At 44.5% G+C, this 24,767-nt stretch overlaps 1 protein-coding gene across 7 annotated transcripts in view; it reads right to left on the bottom strand.

Annotated features, from left to right (window-relative positions):
- Positions 1-3,388: 3,388 nt before the first annotated feature.
- LOC141103387 (complement factor H-related protein 1-like) overlaps positions 3,389-24,767 on the bottom strand; it is a 553,742-nt gene continuing 532,363 nt past the window's right edge. For all 7 annotated transcript variants that reach the window (XM_073592914.1, XM_073592913.1, XM_073592912.1 and 4 more), the window contains one exon: positions 3,389-4,240. In XM_073592914.1, the coding sequence (XP_073449015.1) occupies positions 4,185-4,240 (56 nt within the window). In that variant the 3' untranslated portion in view covers positions 3,389-4,184. The remainder of the gene's footprint in view (positions 4,241-24,767) is intronic.

The following is a 24,767-nucleotide window of genomic DNA, read 5'->3' as shown; positions in this document are numbered from 1 at the left end:
TGATGGAATTTGAATCGGCAAGCAGCAGTCTGGTGAAGTAGGCTCCCATGCCAGATGCTAAGAACCTTTTTGTCACTGGTTCCAGGTATTACACCCCAGATGGTAAGCCACGTACAGGTTATGCAGTGACCACAGTCCCGAGGTCTGGGTTATTGTCATATGAGGTTTGTTTGGAGGTCAACCAAAAACAGAGTTGTACTTTCCTCATTAGCTTTCACCTACATTCTCAGCTGATGGGGTAGGTGCAATCACTGTAACATGAACTTCAAAAGGTCCACCACAGGGTTCACAAGTCCCTCCTGGACCCTGACACAATAACCAGATTACATTTTTTCCAACCAGGTGACTGAGTCATTGTAAAGACGCTTGAGGGATGAGACCACGCCAGTCACTGCAAGAAGCGGCTCAACCACAAAGAATAGAGGAGTATCTTTGTTTATTTATATTTTTTTGTTTAGTAAATTTTAGCAAGAGTAACGATGAAAAGCATCCCAACTAGCTAAGAAAGAGAACAGGACACATGGTCGGGTCTACTGGTGCCCCAGCGATGACGGCGGTACATGCTATATGTGACGTTCATATTGGTGTGAGGAGTTTTGACAAACTAGTAAAATCCAAACAAACCTTTGTTAATAGAACTTAACAAAACATTTCTAGAGGGTAAAATTAGTTATAATTTTAACAATAGCTCTGGTTCTTGCCAGCTTTGGTATCGGGATAACTAGGTAGCCCACAAGTGTGCTTCAACTGTAGTTTGGTATTAATGCGGATCTACAGCTTATAAGGTAATTCCCCTAAGGCAAATGATTCATGTGTGCTGGTGAAACTCGTCCCAGCATCTTATGTCGCGGCCGATCGTGAGGATCTGATGGCGCGAAAGAAGGTAAGAATGGCAGGGACAGCTGGAAGGGAATTGCTTGTACACGGTGGGGGCTTGAGCTTATGAAACGATTGAACAATTTCTCATCCATTGAGGGTGGGATGTTTTCATGTAACTGTTGAAGCTACAAGGAAGTTCCCACAGTCCAAGGGGGGTTTCTGGGAATTCATAAGTAAAGATTGTTATATCTGGATCGGGGATAGTAGTAACAAAGTTCAGGCCCATATGGATAAGGTTTAGATCCCTACAAGGCAAAGCCAGAGCTATAACTAGTGAAGGTTGGAATCCTTTTAAGGGTTTGGGAATCGTTGGGGGATTTAATTTTTTTTTATTTTGCAGCAGATCATAGTTGAAGGAAGTAGGGGTATATATACTCATGTTGTTTTTGTTTCTGTTGCTTCTATATGCCATGATGAGGTGCTCCTGTTGCCTGATTGGACGCGTGACCAGAGCCTGAGCAGGTGACCACATCTTCCCTGATGAGATGCCCCGAAGCCCAACCCACATAAAAGACACAGAGGATCCCAAACCGACCGGCGACTACTACAGCTCACCATGTCGTCTCTCCTGAAGAACAGAGTACTAAGAAGAAGATCATGATTCATCGAGGGACACATGGGATCATATGACAAGAGGAGGGACTGTTGTGGAAAATTTTATGAAGATGTATTTTAATGTATTGTCATAAGTCTCCCAGTGTTCGTTCTCTCGCAGGCCGCTCTAAAGAGCTGACTGGGGCAGACCGACGCTGATTGAGATCTGTTTGGTAGTGAAAAGGTCTTTGGAGATGTAGAGAAATGTTTGTGGAGTGGGGACATGTTCGCCAGCTAAAGGCCCCTGTGCGATGCACAGAACGATCGTCTGGTGGGGGTGTGTTCGCTCTGCAAAGACATTATCGGTTTAACGAGTGTGCGCTCATGTTGCCCCTGTGTGCCTGATCAACATATTTGTGGCCCAATGAGTGTACGCCTGCTGACAATCTCTTGCCCACAAAGACAGAAGAATAATCCAGGTATACATTGTTCTCTAGAACAATGTATTATAGGAATTTCTATCAACGGAAATACGGGAGTCTTTTGGGTTGTTCTGGTTGGAGACAGAGTCAATGTTTGAAAGCCATGTGGCTTCTAAAAGCATGCATGCACCCTGTCTCTGCTCAGACACACCCATGAGACTCCTGTAGTCATTGTTCATTGGTTGTAGTTCATTTCCTGTGAGGTCACAAACTTTGTAGGAGGCGTTTGGCTGTTGGAGGCACAACCCCCAAGTTTTGGGACTTCCTGTTGATGTGTAAATAAAAGGGCTGGCTGAGAAAAGGCAGCCATGCTGGGATGAGAACGTAAGAGTGTGATGATGTCTGATTACTTGGATGCGTGGGTTGATAGGTAAGGTACATTATATCATAAGACGAAAATATTATTATTAAGGGAAACAGGAGATTTGGCTGTGTGCTCTGCGTACAGCCAAATTTCGCTGACACTTGCAGTCACCGCCCCCTCGTTTTACTTACCTGAGACCCGAAACTCCTTGGGCGCGATCCCGTGTTGCTTTCACCGAGCTCTAGTCGGCTCTTCATTGGATGATTGATAGCAGCGCAGCCATTGGCTCCCGCTGCTGTCAATCAAATCAATGACACGGCACGCCGGGGGGCGGGGCTGAGTCATACACTTGGCGGCTATGGCCGCCGAGTGTGTCACACGGGAGAGCGCCCGCAAGGTAACCCCCTCGGGAGAGAGCTTCCCAGAGGGGCTTAGCCCTTGCGGGAAGAAGCTGCGAGAGCCGCCGTGGGACCCCAGAAGAGGACGTTCGGGGCCACTCTGTGCAAAACGAACTGCACAGTAAGTAAGTATGACATGTTTGTTTTTAAAAAAAAATAAAAAGCGAACCCATACAACCCCTTTAAGGTGGGAGGCCTAGGAAACTTGACATTAGATCTTGGGCATGTGCTCTGTGTGCCAGCATCTAACATTGTCACTGACAAAAAGTGATTTTCTTTTCCTATTCAATGGGTAGCGGTGTGTCACAATATAGGACTTTTTGGAAAACTCCCTTAAAACAGCAATGATGATTCTCTCTCCAGAAAAAAAAAAAAAAAAAAAGGAAGAAGAAACCGCACGTGCCTGCAGCATCTTAAAGGGTTCTTTTCACATAAGAAAAAAATACTAGGCATTCTGATAGGTCCAAAGCTTGCCTGCCCTTTCCTGCGACCTGTGCATTTCTATTGGCCAATGTGGCAGCACAGGCTGTTAGAACAATAGGAATCTAACAGGATGGGACAGAGCTTTGGCTTTAAGAACAATCAGGAATTCAACCATAATTGAAGACTTTTTGGAGTTCCTGCAAGTATATGCAGGCATCTTCAGGTGTCCACGCTTTATACCTGCAGCAGTTTTCTATTTTTTTTTCTAGAGACAGAGCATCTTAAAATTATATTCTTATCTCTATCTTTTTCTTTACCTGTATATCTTACACAAATGCACTAAATAAAAGTATAAGTTGCAGAAAAAATTGTTTCAGCAATTTAAAATCATTTATTTAGATCGATCGTATATTACTGGTTTTCAAGATATTTATAATGAGTCAACAAATACAAAATTGTCACATGGTGGTACATACTGGAAATGATTACCGTAAATACATGGATTATTGAAACACACAAGCATAGAAGGTATATGGGAGTACCATCAAACATTATCTAGAACAATTATCATCCTCAGTCAAAATCTGTACATTTCCTGTTCCTATCACAATATCTGACCAATAATCTATGAAAGATGTTTATTTATTAAAGTGTCACTAACCAGTGTTCTACTCATTCTTATCCAGTGAAAAAGGAACAATGATGGGGACTAGAATAACAATTATTGAAGAATATAAGAAAATAATTTGGGGTAGAGGGTTTCCAGGTAGAACGAAAGGTAGCATATGATTGGTACTAAGAAAAACAGGAGGGGTAGAAAGGGGAGGGAAAGTTCCACCTTTGTGCACTCTGACCAAAACAACAAAATACTGCATTGAAGAGGATGCCATAAATTGAATATCTGTTTGGAATACAGTCCAGATATTTGTATACTGGTCCAGCCTAACATCTTATGCTGCTAAAAGCTGTTCTAAGTTCATAATAGAATACAACTCTAACACCTATTCTGTTGAGAAACAATTTCAACAGTGTATGTATAATATAAAAATGTAATGCCAAGCAGAATAAAGAGATTTAAATGCGCTGTTGTGCTCTTGTCAGGCCTTGTGATCCTATTTTGCTTGCTTTCTTCATCTTAGGTGCAATATTCTTCTGAAACAGTTCTTAGTATATGTTAGGTTCACTTTGTACAGAAGGCTGAACAGTAATTGCATCTGGTGCTATAAGAAAGAAATAGGGAAAATGTAAATGTGTAAGTTGTTGACACTGTATAACAAGCGCTAAGTTTTTTTTTCTGGGGTATACAACAATAGCATGATTTATTAAATAGCAATATCTCACATTGCAAACTATAAGTACCACTTTTCACTGTGATGTGGTTTTCTAGCATTGTAATTTTATTTAGAGAACAAGGTCCTGTAACATAATTATATGCTTCCGATAAAAGACATTTAGTTAGACATACAAGTATTTTGTTCAGAAAAAGAATCATACATACAGTTAGGTCCATATAAATTTGGACACAGGCACAATTTTAGATTCTCAGGTATTTACCAAAACATATTTAAGTGATAGTTATATAATGGATATGGTCTGAAAGTGCTCACTCTCAGGTTTAATTTGAGGATATGGGTTTAGGAATTACAGCTCTTAAAGTGGCTGTAAACCCGAATTTTTTTTTTTTTTAATATCATACTATAGAGTATAAGATTTCCTATCATTTGAGCCCAGTCTTGCCACACAGAGTTAATCCATCTCTGAGCAATCCTCTTTTATTGTTCAGTGAGAAAAATCTTGACAAACTGAGAAAAACTTTGTCAAATACTCCCCCTTGCTGTGAGTGACAGCCTAAGACACAGGCATTATTTTTTAATTCATTCCCCACACTCCTTTCTTCAGCAGCTCTGCAAGGATAGGCTGTTCCACACCTCAGCATGATTTGGCATGCTGAAGTCATGTGGTTACTTTCCTGTCTTTTCACTGGATGTTAGAGATCATGGCAGAAGTTCAGCAGAAGTTCAGTGTAAGAAATATACCCAGGAGAAAATGCATATTGACAAGGAGCGTAGAGGTGGTGGGGAGTCTACTGACATCATGACTCCACCCACCGAGCTCCAGACAACAGACCCACCCACAGAATATGCAGTTTTTCGGGTCTAATAACAGACAGAGGGGAGACATTTGACAGGTAAAAATACATGCAGGAGGCATGTATATCCTTATAGATAACCCCTATGGCAGTAGTTTAGAAAGGATGAAATTGGGTTTACATCCACTTTAAGAATAGCCATCCCCCCTTTTTCAAGGGGCGAAAAGTAATTGGACAATTCAATCAAAAGCGGTTTCCTTGCCAGGTGTGGGCTACTCCTTCGTTATTTCCTCATCAATTAAGCAGGTACAAGGTCTAGAGTTAGTTTTAAGTGTGGTATTTGTGTGCATTTGGAATCTATGCAATCAAAGGAGCTGTAAATTCAAGTGAAACAGGCCATTGTAAGGCTTCAAAAATGAAACAAATCCATCAGAGAGATAGAAGCAACATTAGGAATGGCCAAATCAACCGTTTGGTACATTCTGGGGAAAGAAAAAAGCACTGGTGAGCTGAGCAACATAAAAGGCCTTGTAGAAAAGGCCTGGATGTCCACAGAAGACAACAGTGGTGGATGATCACAGGATTCTCTCTATGATAAGGAAAAACCTATTCACAACATCCAGATAAGTGAAGGACACTCTCCAGGAGGTGGGCGTATCATTGTCAAAGTCTACAATCAAGCGAAGACTTCACGAAAGCAATACTGAGGGTTCACCACAAGGTGCAAGGCATCCATAAGCCTGAAGAATAGAAAAGCCAGATTAGACTTTGCCAAAAAACATCTAAAAAAGCCAGACCAGTTCTGCAAAAGCATTCTTTGGTCGGATGAAACTAAGATTAATCTATACCAGAATGGCACTGGTTGCAGGAGTGTGTCCAGGGAGTAGTGATTAACCACTTGCCGACTGCCTAATGCGTACCTGGTACGTGATTGCCTTCCCACGGGCGGGGGGTCCTATCGGACCCCCCCCCCCCCGGTGCCAGCGGCGGTCGGCTTTGGTCTGGGAGCGTTGAGAGGCGAGGGGGAGGCCATCCGATCGTGGCCCCCCCCTCGCGATCACTCCCAGCCAATGAAAAACATCCCCTGCCTCTGTATAGTACACAGAGGCAGAGGATGTGATGTCATCTCTCCTCGGCTCGGCAGTTTCCGTTTCGGCGCCGAGGAGAGAAGACATCTGAGTAAGTGTAAAACACACACACACAGTAGAACATGCCAGGCATACATTACACCCCCGATCCCCCTCCGATCACCCCCCATCCCCCCCAATCACCCCCCCCATCACACTGACACCAAGCGGGGTTTTTTTTTTCTGATTACTGCATGCTGTCAGGTTGTGACAGTTAGAAGTGGTAGGGCAGTTAGTATTAGCCCCCTTTAGGTCTAGGGTACCCCCCTAACCCCCCCTAATAAAGTTTTAACCCCTTGATCACCCCCTGTCACCAGTGTCGCTAAGCGATCATTTTTCTGATCGCTGTATTAGTGTCGCTGGTGACGCTAGTTAGGGACGTAAATATTTACATTCGCCGTCAGCTTTTTTTAGCGACAGGGACCCCCATATACTACCTAATAAAGGTTTTAACCCCTTGATTGCCCCCTAGTTAACCCTTTCACCACTGATCACCGTATAACCGTTACGGGTGACGCTGGTTAGTTCGTTTATCTTTTATAGTGTCAGGGCACCTGCCGTTTATTACCTAATAAAGGTTTAGCCCCCTGATCGCCCGGCGGTATATGCGTCGCCCCAGGCAGCGTCAGATTAGCGCCAGTACCGCTAACACCCACGCACGCAGCATACGCCTCCCTTAGTGGTATAGTATCTGAACGCATCAATATGTGATCCGATCAGATCTATACTAGAGTCCCCAGCAGTTTAGGGTTCCCAAAAACGCAGTGTTAGTGGGATCAGCCCAGATACCTGCTAGCACCTGCATTTTGCCCCTCCGCCCGGCCCAGCCCAGCCCACCCAAGTGCAGTATCGATCGATCACTGTCACTTACAAAACACTAAACGCATAACTGCAGCGTTCGCAGAGTCAGGCCTGATCCCTGCGATCGCTAACAGTTTTTTTGGTAGCGTTTTGGTGAACTGGCAAGCACCAGCCCCAGGCAGCGTCAGGTTAGTGCCAGCACCGCTAACACCCACGCACGCAGCATACGCCTCCCTTAGTGGTATAGTATCTGAATGGATCAATATCTGATCCGATCAGATCTATACTAGCGTCCCCAGCAGTTTAGGGTTCCCAAAAACGCAGTGTTATTGGGATCAGCCCAGATACCTGCTAGCACCTGCGTTTTGCCCCTCCGCCCGGCCCAGCCCAGCCCACCCAAGTGCAGTATCGATTGATCACTGACACTTACAAAACACTAAACGCATAACTGCAGCGTTCGCAGAGTCAGGCCTGATCTCTGCGATCGCTAACAGTTTTTTTGGTAGCGTTTTGGTGAACTGGCAAGCATCAGCGGCCTAGTACACCCCGGTCGTAGTCAAACCAGCACTGCAGTAACACTTGGTGACGTGGCGAGTCCCATAAGTGCAGTTCAAGCTGGTGAGGTGGCAAGCACAAGTAGTGTCCCGCTGCCACCAAGAAGACAAACACAGGCCGTCGTGCTCATAATGCCCTTCCTGCTGCATTCGCCAATCCTAATTGGGAACCCACCGCTTCTGCAGCACCCGTACTGCCCCCATTCACATCCCCAACCAAATGCAGTCGGCTGCATGAGAGGCATTTTCTTTATGTCCTCCCGAGTACCCCTACCCAACGAACCCCCCCAAAAAAGATGTTGTGTCTGCAGCAAGCGCGGATATAGACGTGACACCCGCTATTATTGTCCCTCCTGTCCTGACAATTCTGGTCTTTGCATTGGTGAATGTTTTGAACGCTACCATACACTAGTTGAGTATTAGCGTAGGGTACAGCATTGCACAGACTAGGCACACTAACACAGGGTCTCCCAAGATGCCATCGCATTTTGAGAGACCCGAAACTGGAACCGGTTACAGTTATAAAAGTTACAGTTACAAAAAAAAATGTAAAAAAAAAAAAAACACAAACAAAAATATAAAAATAGTTGTCGTTTTATTGTTCTCTCTCTCTATTCTCTCCATTGTTCTGCTCTTTTTTACTGTATTCTATTCTGCAATGTTTTATTGTTATTATGTTTTATCATGTTTGCTTTTCAGGTATGCAATTTTTTATACTTTACCGTTTACTGTGCTTTATTGTTAACCATTTTTTTGTCTTCAGGTACGCCATTCACGACTTTGAGTGGTTATACCAGAATGATGCCTGCAGGTTTAGGTATCATCTTGGTATCATTCTTTTCAGCCAGCGGTCGGCTTTCATGTAAAAGCAATCCTAGCAGCTAATTAGCCTCTAGACTGCTTTTACAAGCAGTGGGAGGGAATGCCCCCCCCCCCCCACCGTCTTCCGTGTTTTTCTCTGGCTCTCCTGTCTCAACAGGGAACCTGAGAAATGCAGCCGGTGATTCAGCCAGCTGACCATAGAGCTGATCAGAGACCAGAGTGGCTCCAAACATCTCTATGGCCTAAGAAACCGGAAGCTACAAGCATTTTATGACTTAGATTTCGCCGGATGTAAACAGCGCAAATGGGGAAATTGGGGAAGCATTTTATCACACCTATCTTGGTGTGGTCAGATGCTTTGAGGGCAGAGGAGAAATCTAGGGTCTAATAGACCCAATTTTTTCAAAAAAGAGTACCTGTCACTACCTATTGCTATCATAGGGGATATTTACATTCCCTGAGATAACAATAAAAATGATTTAAAAAAAAAAAAATGAAAGGAACAGTTTAAAAATAAGATAAAAAAGAAAAAAAAAAAAGCACCCCTGTCCCCCCTGCTCTCGTGCTAAGGCGAATGCAAGCGTCGGTCTGGCGTCAAATGTAAACAGCAATTGCACCATGCATGTGAGGTATCACCGCAAAGCTCAGATCGAGGGCAGTAATTTTAGCAGTAGACCTCCTCTGTAAATCTAAAGTGGTAACCTGTAAAGGCTTTTAAAGGTTTTTAAAAATGTATTAATTTTGTTGCCACTGCACGTTTGTGCGCAATTTTAAAGCATGTCATGTTTGGTATCCATGTACTCGGCCTAAGATCATCTTTTTTATTTAATCAAACATTTGGGCAATATAGTGTGTTTTAGTGCATTAAAATGTAAAAAAGTGTGTTTTTTCCCCAAAAAATGTGTTTGAAAAATCGCTGCGCAAATACTGTGTGAAAAAAAAAAATGAAACACCCACCATTTTAATCTGTAGGGCATTTGCTTTAAAAAATATATAATGTTTGGGGGTTCAAAGTAATTTTCTTGCAAAAAAAAAATAATTTTTTCATGTAATCAAAAAGTGTCAGAAAGGGCTTTGTCTTCAAGTGGTTAGAAGAGTGGGTGATGTGTGACATAAGCTTCTAAATGTTGTGCATAAAATGCCAAGACAGTTCAAAACCCCCCAAATGACCCCATTTTGGAAAGTAGACACCCCAAGCTATTTGCTGAGAGGCATTTCGAGTCCATGGAATATTTTATATTGTGACACAAGTTGCGGGAAAGAGACAAATTTTTTTTTTTTTTTGCACAAAGTTGTCACTAAATGATATATTGCTCAAACATGCCATGGGAATATGTGAAATTACACCCCAAAATACATTCTGTTGCTTCTTCTGAGTATGGGGATACCACATGTGTGGGACTTTTTGGGAGCCTAGCCACACACGGGACCCCAAAAACCAAGCACCGCCTTCAGGCTTTCTAAGGGCGTACATTTTTGATTTCACTCTTCACTGCCTATCACAGTTTCGGAGGCCATGGAATGCCCAGGTGGCAAACCCCCCCCCCCCCCCAAATGACCCCATTTTGGAAAGTAGACACCCCAAGCTATTTGCTGAGAGGTATAGTGAGTATTTTGCAGACCTCACTTTTTGTCACAAAGTTTTGAAAATTGAAAAAAGAAAAAAAAATGTTTTTCTTGTCTTCCTTCATTTTCAAAAACAAATGAGAGCTGCAAAATACTCACCATGCCTCTCAGCAAATAGCTTGGGGTGTCTACTTTCCAAAATGGGGTCATTTGGGGGGGGTTTGTGCCACCTGGGCATTCCATGGCCTCCGAAACTGTGATAGGCAGTGAAGAGTGAAATCAAAAATTTACACCCTTAGAAATCCTGAAGGCGGTGATTGGTTTTCGGGGCCCCGTACGCGATTAGGCTCCTAAAAAGTTTTACACATGTGGTATCCCCATACTCAGGAGAAACCGCTAAATGTATTTTGGGGTGCAATTCCACATATGCCCATGGCCTGTGTGAGCAATATATCATTTAGTGACAACTTTGTGTAAAAAAAAAAAAAAAATTGTCACATTCCCGCAACTTGTGTCAAAAAATAAAATATTCCATGGACTCAACATACCTCTCAGCAAATAGCTTGGGGTGTCTACTTTCCAAAATGGGGTCATTTGGGGGGGGGTTGTGCCATCTTGGCATTTTATGGCCTTCAAAACTGTGATAGGTAGTGAGGAGTGAAATCAAAAATGTATGCCCTTAGAAATCCTGAAGGCGGCGCTTGGTTTTCGGGGCCCCGTACGCGGCTAGGCTCCCAAAAAGTCCCACACATGTGGTATCCCCGTACTCAGGAGAAACAGCTGAATGTATTTTGGGGTGCAATTCCACATATGCCCATGGCCTGTGTGAGCAATATATCATTTAGTGACAACTTTTTGTAAATTTTTTTTTTTTTGTCATTTGTCAATCACTTGGGACAAAAAAAATAAATATCCAATGGGCTCAACATGCCTCTCAGCAATTTCCTTGGGGTGTCTACTTTCCAAAATGGGGTCATTTGGGGGGGGGGGGGGGTTTGTACTGCCCTGCCATTTTAGCACCTCAAGAAATGACATAGGCAGTCATAAACTAAAAGCTGTGTAAACTCCAGAAAATGTACCCTAGTTTGTAGACGCTATAACTTTTGCGCAAACCAATAAATATACACTTATTGACATTTTTTTTACCAAAGACATGTGGCCGAATACATTTTGGCCTAAATGTATGACTAAAATTGAGTTTATTGGATTTTTTTTATAACAAAAAGTAGAAAATATCATTTTTTTTCAAAATTTTCGGTCTTTTTCCGTTTATAGCGCAAAAAATAAAAATGGCAGAGGTGATCAAATACCATCAAAAGAAAACTCTATTTGTGGGAAGAAAAGGACGCAAATTTCGTTTGGGTACAGCATTGCATGACCACGCGATTAGCAGTTAAAGCGACGCAGTGCCAAATTGTAAAAAGTGCTCTGGTCAGGAAGGGGGTAAATCCTTCCAGGGCTGAAGTGGTTAATGGCAGGTTACCCCAATGCCCTGTCCTGGGACCAATTCTGTTTAACTTGTTCATAAAAGATATAGAGGTTGGAATGAATAGTTCAATCTCAGTGTTTGCTGATAATACAATACTAAGCAGGGCAATACCTTCACAACAGGATATAGCAACTTTGAAAAAATACCTGGTTAAATAAGGTGTGGGCAGCTAAATGGCAGATGAGGTTCAATGCAATGTAGGAAAATGTAAAATAATGCACTTGGGAGCTAAAAATATGAATTCTAGTTACTTGCTAGGGGGAGAACCTCTGGGGAAATAGAGGATGGAAAAGGATCTAGGTCCTAGCCAATGACAGACTCAGCATTAGCATGCAGTGGCAGGCGGCAACAAGCAAGGCAAGCAGACTATTAGCATGCATTTACTGTAAAAGGGTAGTACAGTGCCTTGAAAAAATATTCATACCCCTTAAATACGTAAATGTATTTTATTGGGATTTTATATGATAGACCAACACAAAGTGGCACATAATTGTGAAGTGGAAGGAAAATGATAAATGGTTTTCAAATTTTTTTTACAAGTGATAGGCTGACCGCACCCACCTAACCGATTCTTGGAGCTCGGTCCGCTCCTGGTTCCCCTGAGCAAAGCTCAGGGGGAACCAGGCCATCCACACTAATGTGTGGTGACTGGTTGGAGTTGGGGGGGCTGTTTGGGTTCCTTGCCACAGTGGGGATTTTTGGTGAGTGGGAGTGTGTATTACTCATGGGAGCTTGGGTGCATTGGCTGTGTGTTGCGGGGGTTCCCGGGTGGCAGCCAAGCCCCCTTTTTCTTCACTGTGGGCTATTGTTTGCTATTGATTTAATTCCTGGGTATATCAAAAAAGATATTTTAGATGGCAAAGATGTCAATTTGGCATCCCTGTTAATAGCTGCCCACGATGTAGCCGACAACAAGTCGTATGCTTGCAGTGACGTTTCTGTGGTAGTGAAGACCAGGGATCACAGGCTCAACCACAAACTATCCATCCCAGAGTTTGTCCTTGCCTTCTGCTTATTCAGGGACATTTGCTCTGTAAGTCCACAGAGGAGGGAAGAGCTGGCTCTTTACCTCTAACCAGTTAGTAGAATTAGTCCAGAAATACGGAAGGGGGGGTTGGGTTTTTATGACTATTATCGTTCTTTTGGCCGCAGCCATTTTTGCTCAACACTAAGTGGTAACAGTCTGGAGCAACATAGACACAAGGCTGTTTTGCCGGCATTTCGCTGGGCTAAGGTTTCCAGTCGTCCACTCAATTCACTTACTGGTGCCCCAATACGGAACATCCCGTTCTAGCAGGTACTTCCAGGGCATCCTCTAGTTCACTCCCGACCCCAGTCAATTCTGCACCTTTTGACAAATCAGGCCGGCCAACTCATTTTTTAGGGAAATCTCAGATTTGTAACAATTTTAACCATGGTATGTGCAGCTACAGCCAGTGCCGTCTTTTGCATGTTTGTATCGGTTGTTACTGGGCTCACCCGAAGTCGGCCTGTTCATGGAGACAGAGTAAGACCATGTGACTAAGCCGCATTAACGTGCCTTTTTTACAGGCTTGTTTGGCCACTCATCCATCACCCATGTTGAGCAAGTTTTTGGTGGAGGGTTTCACAGGGGGTTTTCACACAGGGTTTATTTCATTGCCACTAGGCACCTTTGAGTGTCAGAAATTAAGGTCATCAGCCACAAACGTGGAGGCGGTAGATTTGCTGCTCCAGTCTGAACTTGAGAAGGGTTTTGTCATAGGACCATTTTCAACGCCGCCCTTCCAGAATTGGAGGGTCAACCCCCTTGGTCTGGTCAAAGGAAGGTTTTCTAATAAATTACGTTTGATTTTGACTTGTCAGCCCCTCATTCTTCTCATGTACCTAGCCTCAGGTCCTTTTTTCCATCGGAGGAGTTTTTCAGTAGATCAGGCGATACAACGTATCATCAGGATGGGTGAGGGTGCTTGGCTATCTAAAGCTGACATAGCGGACACTTTTAAAAACGTCTCCCGATTCTGCCATCACTCTGGCAGTGGCACGGGATTAAGTGGAGGGATCTATATTATTTTGTCACCAAACTTACCTTTGGCTCCAAAAGCAGCCCTTGGCTTTTTGTTTCTTTTGCGCAGGCACTCAGTTGGATCCTCACCCATAATGAACGCTGTCAAGAAGTCATCTACTATTTAGACAATTTTCTCCTCATCGAGAGTTACAAACAGGCCCCCGCTGATCTACAGAAACTGACATCAGTTTTCTCTGCACTTAACATCCCACTGACAGTTAAGAAGATGGAAGGCCCAGTTACTGCACTCACGTTCCTGGGAATCACGCTCGATACTCAGTCCATGCAGGCCAGTCTGCCCATTGACAAGATAGTGAAGATCTGAGACCATATACATAAGTTTACGATCTCCAAAGCCTGTTCCAGGATAGAATTGCAGTCACTGCTGGGTATGCTAAATTCTGCCATGAGGATCATTCCCCACGGTAGGTCTTTTATTTCTCGGTTATTGGTATTGTTACACTTAGCTCCTAACTCCAATTCTCCTGTTGAACTAGATTCTTCGGCTCTATCAGATTTACACATAGGGGACGAGTTCCTCCAACACTGGAATGGAATCACCATGTTCATCCCTGCAGAGTTGGTTTCATCTCTTCAAGTCTTGACAGATGCAGCAGCCACGAAAAGGCTATGCAGCAATTTTTGGCACTCACTGGCTAGCAGGGCCTTGGCCGGACAAGGTTTTGGCCATTCCAGGGTTTGTAGAGACATCAGCTTTGTTTGAGATTTACCCCATAGTGTCAGCAGCGCAGGTGTGGGCTCACTTTAGGATGGATAAAACGGTTATTTTCTCCACAGACAATCAGGCTACATCAGAAATTGTTAACAAAGGCAGTTCCAGGTCTTTACCCATCATGTCATTTGTACGTAGGCTTATTTGGCTGTCCCTTCAGTTCCATTCCCATATACGCTGTAGGTTCATCAGTGGTGTAGAGAATACAGCGGCGGATGTTCTGTCCCGTTTTAACTACCCACTATTTTTCTGGCAGGTCCCAGATGCAGATGCCTGTGCCACACCATCTCCGCATTTTTCGCTGCTAACAATGGACCAAATACCCACTGGGCCGACAAGGCAGCTTTGATCAACAAATCTTTGTCAATTAACACCAGGAAGGCGTATGTCACAGCCTGGAATACTTTCCAGGCTTTCCAGTCTCGGTATTCTAGGATTTATTTCTAAAACATTCAGTATCTACTTGCTTTCGTTGCCTTCTGCCACTCACAGCTTCAACTGTCCCACAGCACTATCAGAACATATCTGGCAGGAATCCATATTCTTTTGTCCTTGCAGGACCCCAATAGACCATCCATTATTTCAGCACATCCCATCAAGGCCATTCTTAAAGGGGTTGTAAACCCTCACGTTTTTTCACCTTAATGCATCCTATGCATTAAGGTGAAAAAACACCTGGCAGTCACCGGCCCCCCAGCCCCCTCATTTTACTTACCTGAGCCCCTTCATCTCTTCGACGGGGAAGCAATGTTCTCCTTTCTTTGGGGTCCTGGCTCTTGATTGGATAGATTGATAGCAGCGCAGGCATTGGCTTCCGCTGCGGTCAATCAAATCCAATGACACGGGAGCCAGGGGGTGGGACCGAGTTCAGCATTCATGTCTGTGGATGCAAATACTGGACTCGGGAGCGAGCCTGCAAGGTAACCGCCTCGGGAGAGCACTTCTCCTAGGGGGTTATCTGATGCAGGGAGGAGCCGTGAGAGCCACCGGGGGACCCCAGAAGAGGATGTTCAGGGCCACTCTATGCAAAACGAGCTGCACAGTGGAGGTAAGTATAACATGTTTGTTATTAAAAAAAAAAGCAACAAAAAAAAACAAAAACGGGCCTTTACAATCACTTTAAAGGGATTTAGAAGAGTAACCCTCCTACCATAGTTAGCAGACTCCCCATCACTGGGCATATATTTCGGGGCATGTCTGATATACTTACCAGGTCTTCGTTTGGGCTGCTACCTAGCTTGGTTCTCAAGGAAGCCATGTATCTGGCTTTTTATGGTTTCCTAAGGTCAGGTGAGTTCACATGAACCAGGACGAGATCCTGCATACTCTTGATCAACCAGTTAGTCAGGTACCCCAACCATTTTTGGTTGCATCTGGATGCTTGCAAGTTGCAGAAGACAGGAGCCATTACTGACAGATTTTTTGAGACCAGTAATGCCTGGTGCCCAGTCACAGTCTTAGACCAACTCATGGAGGTAAGTGGACAAACCCAGGGATTCTCCACTATTGCCTTTCCCTAGTGCTCTTCTCTCCACAACACAGTTAATGAAACATTGCTGCACCCTCCTGTCAAACCTGGGTTTGGACCCCAAGGCATATTCCGCCCATTTTTTTCAGGATAGGAGCAGCTTCCTCTGCTTCTTGCCAAGGGGTCCCTGTTCACGTGGTTAAAAAGTTAGGTAGATGGAGTTTGTCATGCTTCTCCAGATACATACCCGATCCACATGTCGAGATGTCACGAGCATTTGTGCATTTGGTTGGTTAATATTGTATTCAGTTGTGTTCAATAAATCTTTTGCTAGCTCATCCTACTGTCTTTATTTTTGCCCCCTTTAGGCATACTGACCACGTGACTACGGCACACCCCAGGTCACTTTTCCCCCCCTTACCTTTCCCAAACGATCTATAAGAGACTCCGAGTACAAATGAGAAGGCTGACCACAGATCAGCCTGGATTTGTAGGAAGAGTCGGGCTGCATAAAGCCTGCCCTCAGATCCTCAGGTTCTACTGACGTTTCTCACATGTCCCACCCACCCCCTTTTCTTTTTATATTACTTTCATTTATTTCATACTTGGGTATGCCCCCTTTAGGCATACTGACGAGTGACTACAGCACACCCCAGGTCACTTTTTCTATTTTCCCCCTTACCTTTCCTAAACAATCCATAAGAGACTCAGAGTACAAATAAATATCTGAAAAAGTATGGCGTGCATTTGTATTCAGCCCCCCTGAGTCAATACTTTGTAGAACCACCTTTTGCTGCAATTACAGCTGCAAGTATTTTTAGGTATGTCTCTACCAGCTTTGCACATCTCATTGAGTGAAATTTTTGCCCAATATTCTTTGGATGGAGAGCGTCTGTGAACAGCAATTTTCAAGTCTTGTCACAGATTCTCAATTGAATTTAGGTCTGGACTTTGACTGGGCCATTCTAATACATGAATTTGCTTTGTTCTAAACCATTCCATTGTAGATCTGGTTGTATGTTTAGGGTCCTTTTCGTGCTGGAAGGTGAACCCCTGCTCCAGTCTCAAGTATTTTGCAGACTAACAGGTTTTCTTCTACAATTGCCCAATATTTGGCTCCATCCATCTTCCCATCAACTTTGACCAGCTTCTCTGTCCCTGCTGAAGAAAAGCATCCCCACAATATGATGGTGTGTTCAGGATGATGTGCAGTGTTAGTTTTCTGCCGCACATAACTTTTTTTTCAGGCCAAAAAGTTCAATTTTGGTCTCATCTGACCAGAGCATCTTCTTCCACATGTTTGCTGTGTCCCCCACATGGCTTCTTGCAAACTGGACTTTTTATGGCTTTCTTCTTGCCACTCTTCCATAAAGGCCAGATTTGTGGAGTGCACAACTTATGCCGCGTACACACGGTCGGACTTTTCGTCTACAAAAGTCAGATGGATGCCGACGGACTAAATCTGGCTGACAATCCGATCGTGTGTGGGCTTCCCCGGACTTTCAGCGGACTTTTGCAGCCTCAAATCTGATGGACTTTAGATTTGAAACATGCTTCAAATCTTTACGTCGTAACTACGCCGGACCCAGAAATCCGCTCGTCTGTGTGGTAGTCCGACGGACAAAAACCCACGCTAGGGCAGCTATTGGCAACTGGCTATCAACTTCCTTATTTTAGTCCGGTGTACGTCATCACGTACGAATCCGTCGGACTTTTGTGTGATCGTATGTAGGCAAGTCCGCCAAAAGTCTGCCAAAAGTCCGTCGAAAGTCTGTCGGACAGGCTGTCGGACTTTTGTAGCCGAAAAGTCCGACCGTGTGTACGCGGCATAATAGTTGTTCTGTGGACAGATTCTCCCACCTGAGCTGTGGATCTCTGCAGCTCCTCCAGAGTTAACATGTGTCTCTTGGCTGTTTCTCTGATTAATGCTCTCCTTGCCTGGCCTGTCAGTTTAGTTGGACGGCCCTGTCTTGGTAGGTTTGCAGTTGTACCATACTCTTTCCATTTTTTGGATGATGGATTAAAGAGTGCTGTTCAAAGCTTGAGATATTTTTTTATAACCTAACCCTGCTTTAGACTTCTCCGCAACTTTATCCCTGACCTGTCTGTTATGTTCCTTAGCCTTCATGATGCTGTTTGTTCACTAAGGTTTTCTAACAAACCTCTGTGGGCTTCACAGAACAGCTGTATTTATACTGAGATTAAATCACACATAGGTGGACTCTATTTACTAATTAGGTGACTTCCGAGGGAAATTGGTTCCACTAGATTTTAGTTAAGGGTATCAGGGGGCTGAATACAAATGCATGCCACACTCTTCAGATTTTTTTTTTTTTTTAATTTGGAAAAACATTTATCATTTTCCTTCCACTTCCAAATTTTGTGCCACTTTGTGTTGGTCTATCACATCAAATCCCAATAAAATACATTTACGTTTTTGGTTGTAACATGACAAAATGTGGAAAATGTCAAATGTCAAGGGGTATGAATACTTTTTCAAGGCACTGTACTGTATAAAACTATAATTCTACCACTTTACAAAACTCTAGCTTGGCTGCATCTTGGGTATGCCATCCAGTTCTGGTCACCAATGCTCAGAAAGGATGTGCTTGAACTGGAGAGACTCCAGGGAAGAGCAACAAAGCTAATAAGGGGGCTGGAGAATCTCAGTTATGAGGAAAGGCTGCAAACATTACATTTATTCTCACTGAAGAAGAGGTTTTTAAGATGGAAAAAAACAAGGAAAAGGGGCGCCACTGAGTATGTATCAAAATAAATTTATTATTAAAAACAATAACCACTCACATGTAGGACTGAAGTGTAGATTTCAGATACATCTCATGCACGAGAAGGAGCGGAGGACTACAGGTGGCAACAAGTCCAGATGCACCGACATCACATCTAATAAGCTGAAGATGAGCTGCAGTAAGCCAATATTGTAGTCCAATAGCACACCAAGTACAGGAAAGCAGAGGAGCCGTCAAGGGTGGTGTGGGTTCCAGAGGGAGGAAGGTGGGGGCGTCCAAGCTGGTTTTCACATGTGTAGCGGTGTTTCCCAGGGTCTCGTCTGGCATCCGTGGTGGAAGTAAAGCACGGCCGTGTGATCGGAGCCAGACCGAGGCTTGGATCGCAAAACACAGTGGCGCCGAGCTGTGACGTCACTCCTGTGCGACGCGTTTCCGAGTTAGCTCGCTATCGATGGAGGAGATAGCGGCACTCCTTTGTCAAGCATCTTCCACCACGGATGCCGGACGAGACCCTGGGAAACACCGCTACACATGTGAAAACCAGCTTGGACACCCCCACCTTCCTCCCTCTGGAACCCACACCACCCTTGACAGCTCCTCTGCTTTCCTGTACTTGGTGTACTCCATAACTCTCCAGTCTGGATTGGGAAGAGCTGGTTTTTAAAAATAAACACCCTATTCAGAGAACTAATTTGGAAGAAAAGGCAGGCAAGGATCAAGTTACAAACGCTACAGCGCCCAGTCGGGGAAGGGGGTTTGGCAGTACCACATCCCTATAGTTACTTCTTGGCGGCGCAATTACAACACCTAGGAGGCTGTGAATACCAGGGTTAGCTGAATTCCAATGCGAAACTTATGTTTTATGATTCTCAGTATGGGTCCCTTGTAGAGGCACTAGAGGGTGGTATATTTCAGGAGGGACCCCCAACATATAAACTGATTAATAAAGTTTGGCAAGCTATTAAGAGGATTATGGGGTATGGAGGTTACACGGAATACTCGCCCATATGGAACAATAGAGAATTGAGGGAGCTGATAACATTGGATAAAAATGGGATATGGGTAAGCCACGGTATACGTAGATTGGCTCAGTTATATGAGGGCAAAAATTTGAAATCTTTCGCTGAACTAAGGTGTGAATATGGGATTCCAAATAACACTTTTTACACTTATCTGCAGATTAGGCACGCACTTAACAGTCAATTTAGCAATTGCCCAATAGAATGGTGCGATATACCTCTCCTAAATAAAATTATTAGGGCAAATACCACTAAGGGTCTGATAGCAATAACAAGTGGACAAATTTCAGGAAGACTGCTGGATCCGCAATTGACGTTGGGTATTAGGGAGAGGTGGGCGGGGGATGTGGGGGAGATTACGGATAGCCAGTGGAAGGGAATTTTGAAAGCTAGCCCATTGGTGTCGGTCTCCCCATCGCAACAGGCGTCGCACCTTTTTCTTATACACAGGGCCTATTATACCCCTAAAAGATTGTATAGGTTTGGTAGCCGAATGGATGATAAATGTCCTAGATGCTTGGATACTGGCGACCTAATTCACATGGTATGGAGATGCCCAAGACTGGTGAGATATTGGTCCGGGACAGGGGCGGACTGACAACTCATGGGGCCCCCGGGCAATAGGAGATCCTGGGGCCCCCTGTCCCCGCTCATGTGTTCCCACCCACACTCAAGCCACACCCACACAAATCCGCACCTACATTTTGCACTGCCCACACTACATGCGTTCGTCACAGAATTACATTAAAGAAAGTGCAACAACGGTACCTTTCCAAAATTAAAGTGATTGTAAAGGCTCGGTTTTTTTTTTTGTTTTTTTAAATAACAAACATATCATACTTACCTTCACTGTGCAGCTCGTTTCGCACAGAGTGGCCCCGAACCTCGACATCTGGGGGTGGCTCTCGCGGCTCCTCCCCACATCAGATAACTCCCTAGGAGAAGCGCTCTCCCGGGGGGGGGGGTTACCTCGCAGGTGGGCTCCCGTGTCCAGCATTTGCGTCTATAGACACATGTTTACATACATGTGCTCATCCTACATAAAGCTTTTCATATAGAGCATGTGCTGGGATCATGGGGGTGCTTTACATTTTTTTTTAATTATTTTTCTTAACTTTATATAATTTTCACTGATCACCAATGTAAGGAACATTCTTCCCACTGACCACCAATGTAAGGAACATTCTTCTCACTGATCACCAATGTAAGGAACATTCTTCTCACTGACCACCAATGTAAGGAACATTCTTCCCACTGATCACCAATGTAAGGAACATTCTTCCCACTGATAACCAATGTAAGGAACATTCTTCCCACTGACCACCAATGTAAGGAACATTCTTCTCACTGACCACCAATGTAAGGAGCATTCTTCTCACTGACCACCAATGTAAGGAACATTCTTCTCACTGACCACCAATGTAAGGAACATTCTTCTCACTGATCACCAATGTAAGGAACATACTTCTCACTGACCACCAATGGAAGGAACATTCTTCTCACTGACCACCAATGTAAGGAACATTCTTCTCACTGATCACCAATGTAAGGAACATTCTTCTCACTGACCACCAATGTAAGGAACATTCTTCTCACTGACCACCAATGGAAGGAACATTCTTCTCACTGACCACCAATGTAAGGAACATACTTCTCACTGATCACCAATGTAAGGAACATTCTTCTCACTGACCACCAATGTAAGGAACATTCTTCTCACTGACCACCAATGGAAGGAACATTCTTCTCACTGACCACCAATGTAAGGAACATACTTCTCACTGACCACCAATGGAAGGAACATTCTTCTCACTGATCACCAATGTAAGGAACATTCTTCCCACTGACCACCAATGTAAGGAACATACTTCTCACTGATCACCAATGTAAGGAACATTCTTTTCACTGACCACCAATGTAAGGAACATTCTTCTCACTGACCACCAATGTATAGAAACATTCTTCCCACTGACCACCAATGTAAGGAACATTCTTCTCACTGACCACCAATGGAAGGAACACATTCTTCTCACTGACCACCAATGGAAGGAACATTCTTCCCACTGACCACCAATGTAAGGAACATTCTTCTCACTGACCACCAATGTAAGGAACATTCTTCTCACTGACCACCAATGTATAGAAACATTCTTCCCACTGACCACCAATGTAAGGAACATTCTTCTCACTGACCACCAATGTAAGGAACATTCTTCCCACTGACCACCAATGTAAGGAACTTACTTCTCACTGACCACCAATGTAAGGAACAATCTTCTCACTGATCACCAATGTAAGGAACATTCTTCTCACTGACCACCAATGGAAGGAACAATCTTCTCACTGACCACCAATGTAAGGAACATTCTTCTCACTGACCACCAATGTAAGGAACATTCTTCTCACTGACCACCAATGTAAGGAACATTCTTCCCACTGACCACCAATGGAAGGAACAATCTTCCCACTATTTATTTAATCCATATTGAGCACTATATTTGATTGGCTGCTTCTGCTTGGCACACACGCACAATCACAATCACGCACATGATGATGGAGTCAGCATCATATGCGATTGTGCGTGTTTGCCAGGCCTAAGCAGAAGCAAACAGCTAATCAAATATAGTGCTCAATATGGATTCAAGAAATATGCATAGCCATAGATATCATAAATGACTACAGGAGATAACCAGAGACTACGGATGCAACTACAGGAGATGACCAAAGACTGCGAATGGGACTACAGGAAATAACCAGAGACTGGGGATGCGACTACAGGAGACAACCAGAGACTACGAATGCGACTACCGGAAATAACCAGACTGCGAATGCGACTACAGGAAATAACCAGAGACTGCGAATGCGACTACAGGAAATAACCAGACTGCGAATGCGACTACAGGAAATAACCAGAGACTGGGGATGCGACTACAGGAGATAACCAGAGACTGCGAATGCGACTACAGGAGATAACCAGAGACTGCGAATGCGACTAGAGGAGATGACCAGAGACTGCGAATGCGACTACAGGAAATAACCAGAGACTGGGGATGCGACTACAGGAAATAACCAGAGACTGCGAATGTGACTACAGGAAATAACCAGACTGCGAATGCGACTACAGGAAATAACCAGAGACTGGGGATGCGACTACAGGAGACAACCAGAGACTACGAATGCGACTACCGGAAATAACCAGACTGCGAATGCGACTACAGGAAATAACCAGAGACTGCGAATGCGACTACAGGAAATAACCAGACTGCGAATGCGACTACAGGAAATAACCAGAGACTGGGGATGCGACTACAGGAGATAACCAGAGACTGCGAATGCGACTACAGGAGATAACCAGAGACTGCGAATGCGACTAGAGGAGATGACCAGAGACTGCGAATGCGACTACAGGAAATAACCAGACTGCGAATGCGACTACAGGAAATAACCAGAGACTGGGGATGCGACTACAGGAAATAACCAGAGACTGCGAATGTGACTACAGGAAATAACCAGACTGCGAATGCGACTACAGGAAATAACCAGAGACTGGGGATGCGACTACAGGAGATAACCAGAGACTGCGAATGCGACTACAGGAGATAACCAGAGACTGCGAATGCGACTACAGGAGATGACCAGAGACTGGGGATGCGACTACAGGAAATAACCAGAGACTGCGAATGCGACTACAGGAAATAACCAGACTGCGAATGCGACTACAGGAAATAACCAGAGACTGGGGATGCGACTACAGGAGATAACCAGAGACTGCGAATGCAACTACAGGAGATAACCAGAGACTGCAAATGCGACTACAGGAGATGACCAGAGACTGGGGATGCGACTACAGGAGATAACCAGACTGCGAATGCGACTACAGGAAATAACCAGAGACTGGGGATGCGACAACAGGAAATAACCAAAGACTGCGAATGCGACTACAGGAAATAACCAGAGACTGGGGATGCGACTGCAGGAGATAACCAGAGACTGCGAATGCGACTACAGGAAATAACCAGAGACTGCGAATGCGACTGCAGGAGATGACCAGAGACTGGGGATGCGACTACAGGAAATAACCAGAGACTGTGAATGCGACTATAGGAAATAACCAGACTGCGAATGCGACTACAGGAAATAACCAGAGACTGGGGATGCGACTACAGGAGATAACCAGAGACTGCGAATGCGACTACAGGAAATAACCAGACTGCGAATGTGACTACAGGAAATAACCAGAGACTGGGGATGCGACTACAGGAGATAACCAGAGACTGCGAATGCGACTACAGGAAATAACCAGACTGCGAATGCGACTACAGGAAATAACCAGAGACTGGGGATGCGACTACAGGAGATAACCAGAGACTGCAAATGCGACTACAGGAGATAACCAGAGACTGCAAATGCGACTACAGGAGATGACCAGAGACTGCAAATGCGACTACAGGAGATAACCAGACTGCGAATGCGACTACAGGAAATAACCAGAGACTGGGGATGCGACAACAGGAAATAACCAAAGACTGCGAATGCGACTACAGGAAATAACCAGAGACTGGGGATGCGACTACAGGAAATAACCAGAGACTGGGGATGCGACAACAGGAAATAACCAAAGACTGCGAATGCGACTACAGGAAATAACCAGAGACTGGGGATGCGACTACAGGAGATAACCAGAGACTGCGAATGCGACTACAGGAAATAACCAGACTGCGAATGCGACTGCAGGAGATGACCAGAGACTGGGGATGCGACTACAGGAGATGACCAGAGACTGCAAATGCGACTACAGGAAATAACCAGACTGCGAATGTGACTACAGGAAATAACCAGACTGCGAATGCGACTACAGGAAATAACCAGAGACTGGGGATGCGACAACAGGAAATAACCAAAGACTGCGAATGCGACTACAGGAAATAACCAGAGACTGGGGATGCGACTACAGGAAATAACCAGAGACTGGGGATGCGACAACAGGAAATAACCAAAGACTGCGAATGCGACTACAGGAAATAACCGCGAGACTGGGGATGCGACTACAGGAGATAACCAGAGACTGCGAATGCGACTACAGGAAATAACCAGACTGCGAATGTGACTACAGGAAATAACCAGAGACTGGGGATGCGACTACAGGAGATAACCAGAGACTGCGAATGCGACTACAGGAAATAACCAGACTGCGAATGCGACTACAGGAAATGACCAGAGACTGGGGATGCGACTACAGGAGATAACCAGAGACTGCGATTGCAACTACAGGAAATGACCAGACT

Source organism: Aquarana catesbeiana, linkage group LG07 (genome assembly GCF_042186555.1).
Source record: "Aquarana catesbeiana isolate 2022-GZ linkage group LG07, ASM4218655v1, whole genome shotgun sequence".
Lineage (NCBI taxonomy): Eukaryota > Metazoa > Chordata > Amphibia > Anura > Ranidae > Aquarana > Aquarana catesbeiana.
Note: the sequence above shows the minus strand (reverse complement) of the source record. Positions and strands in the feature narration are given on the sequence as shown.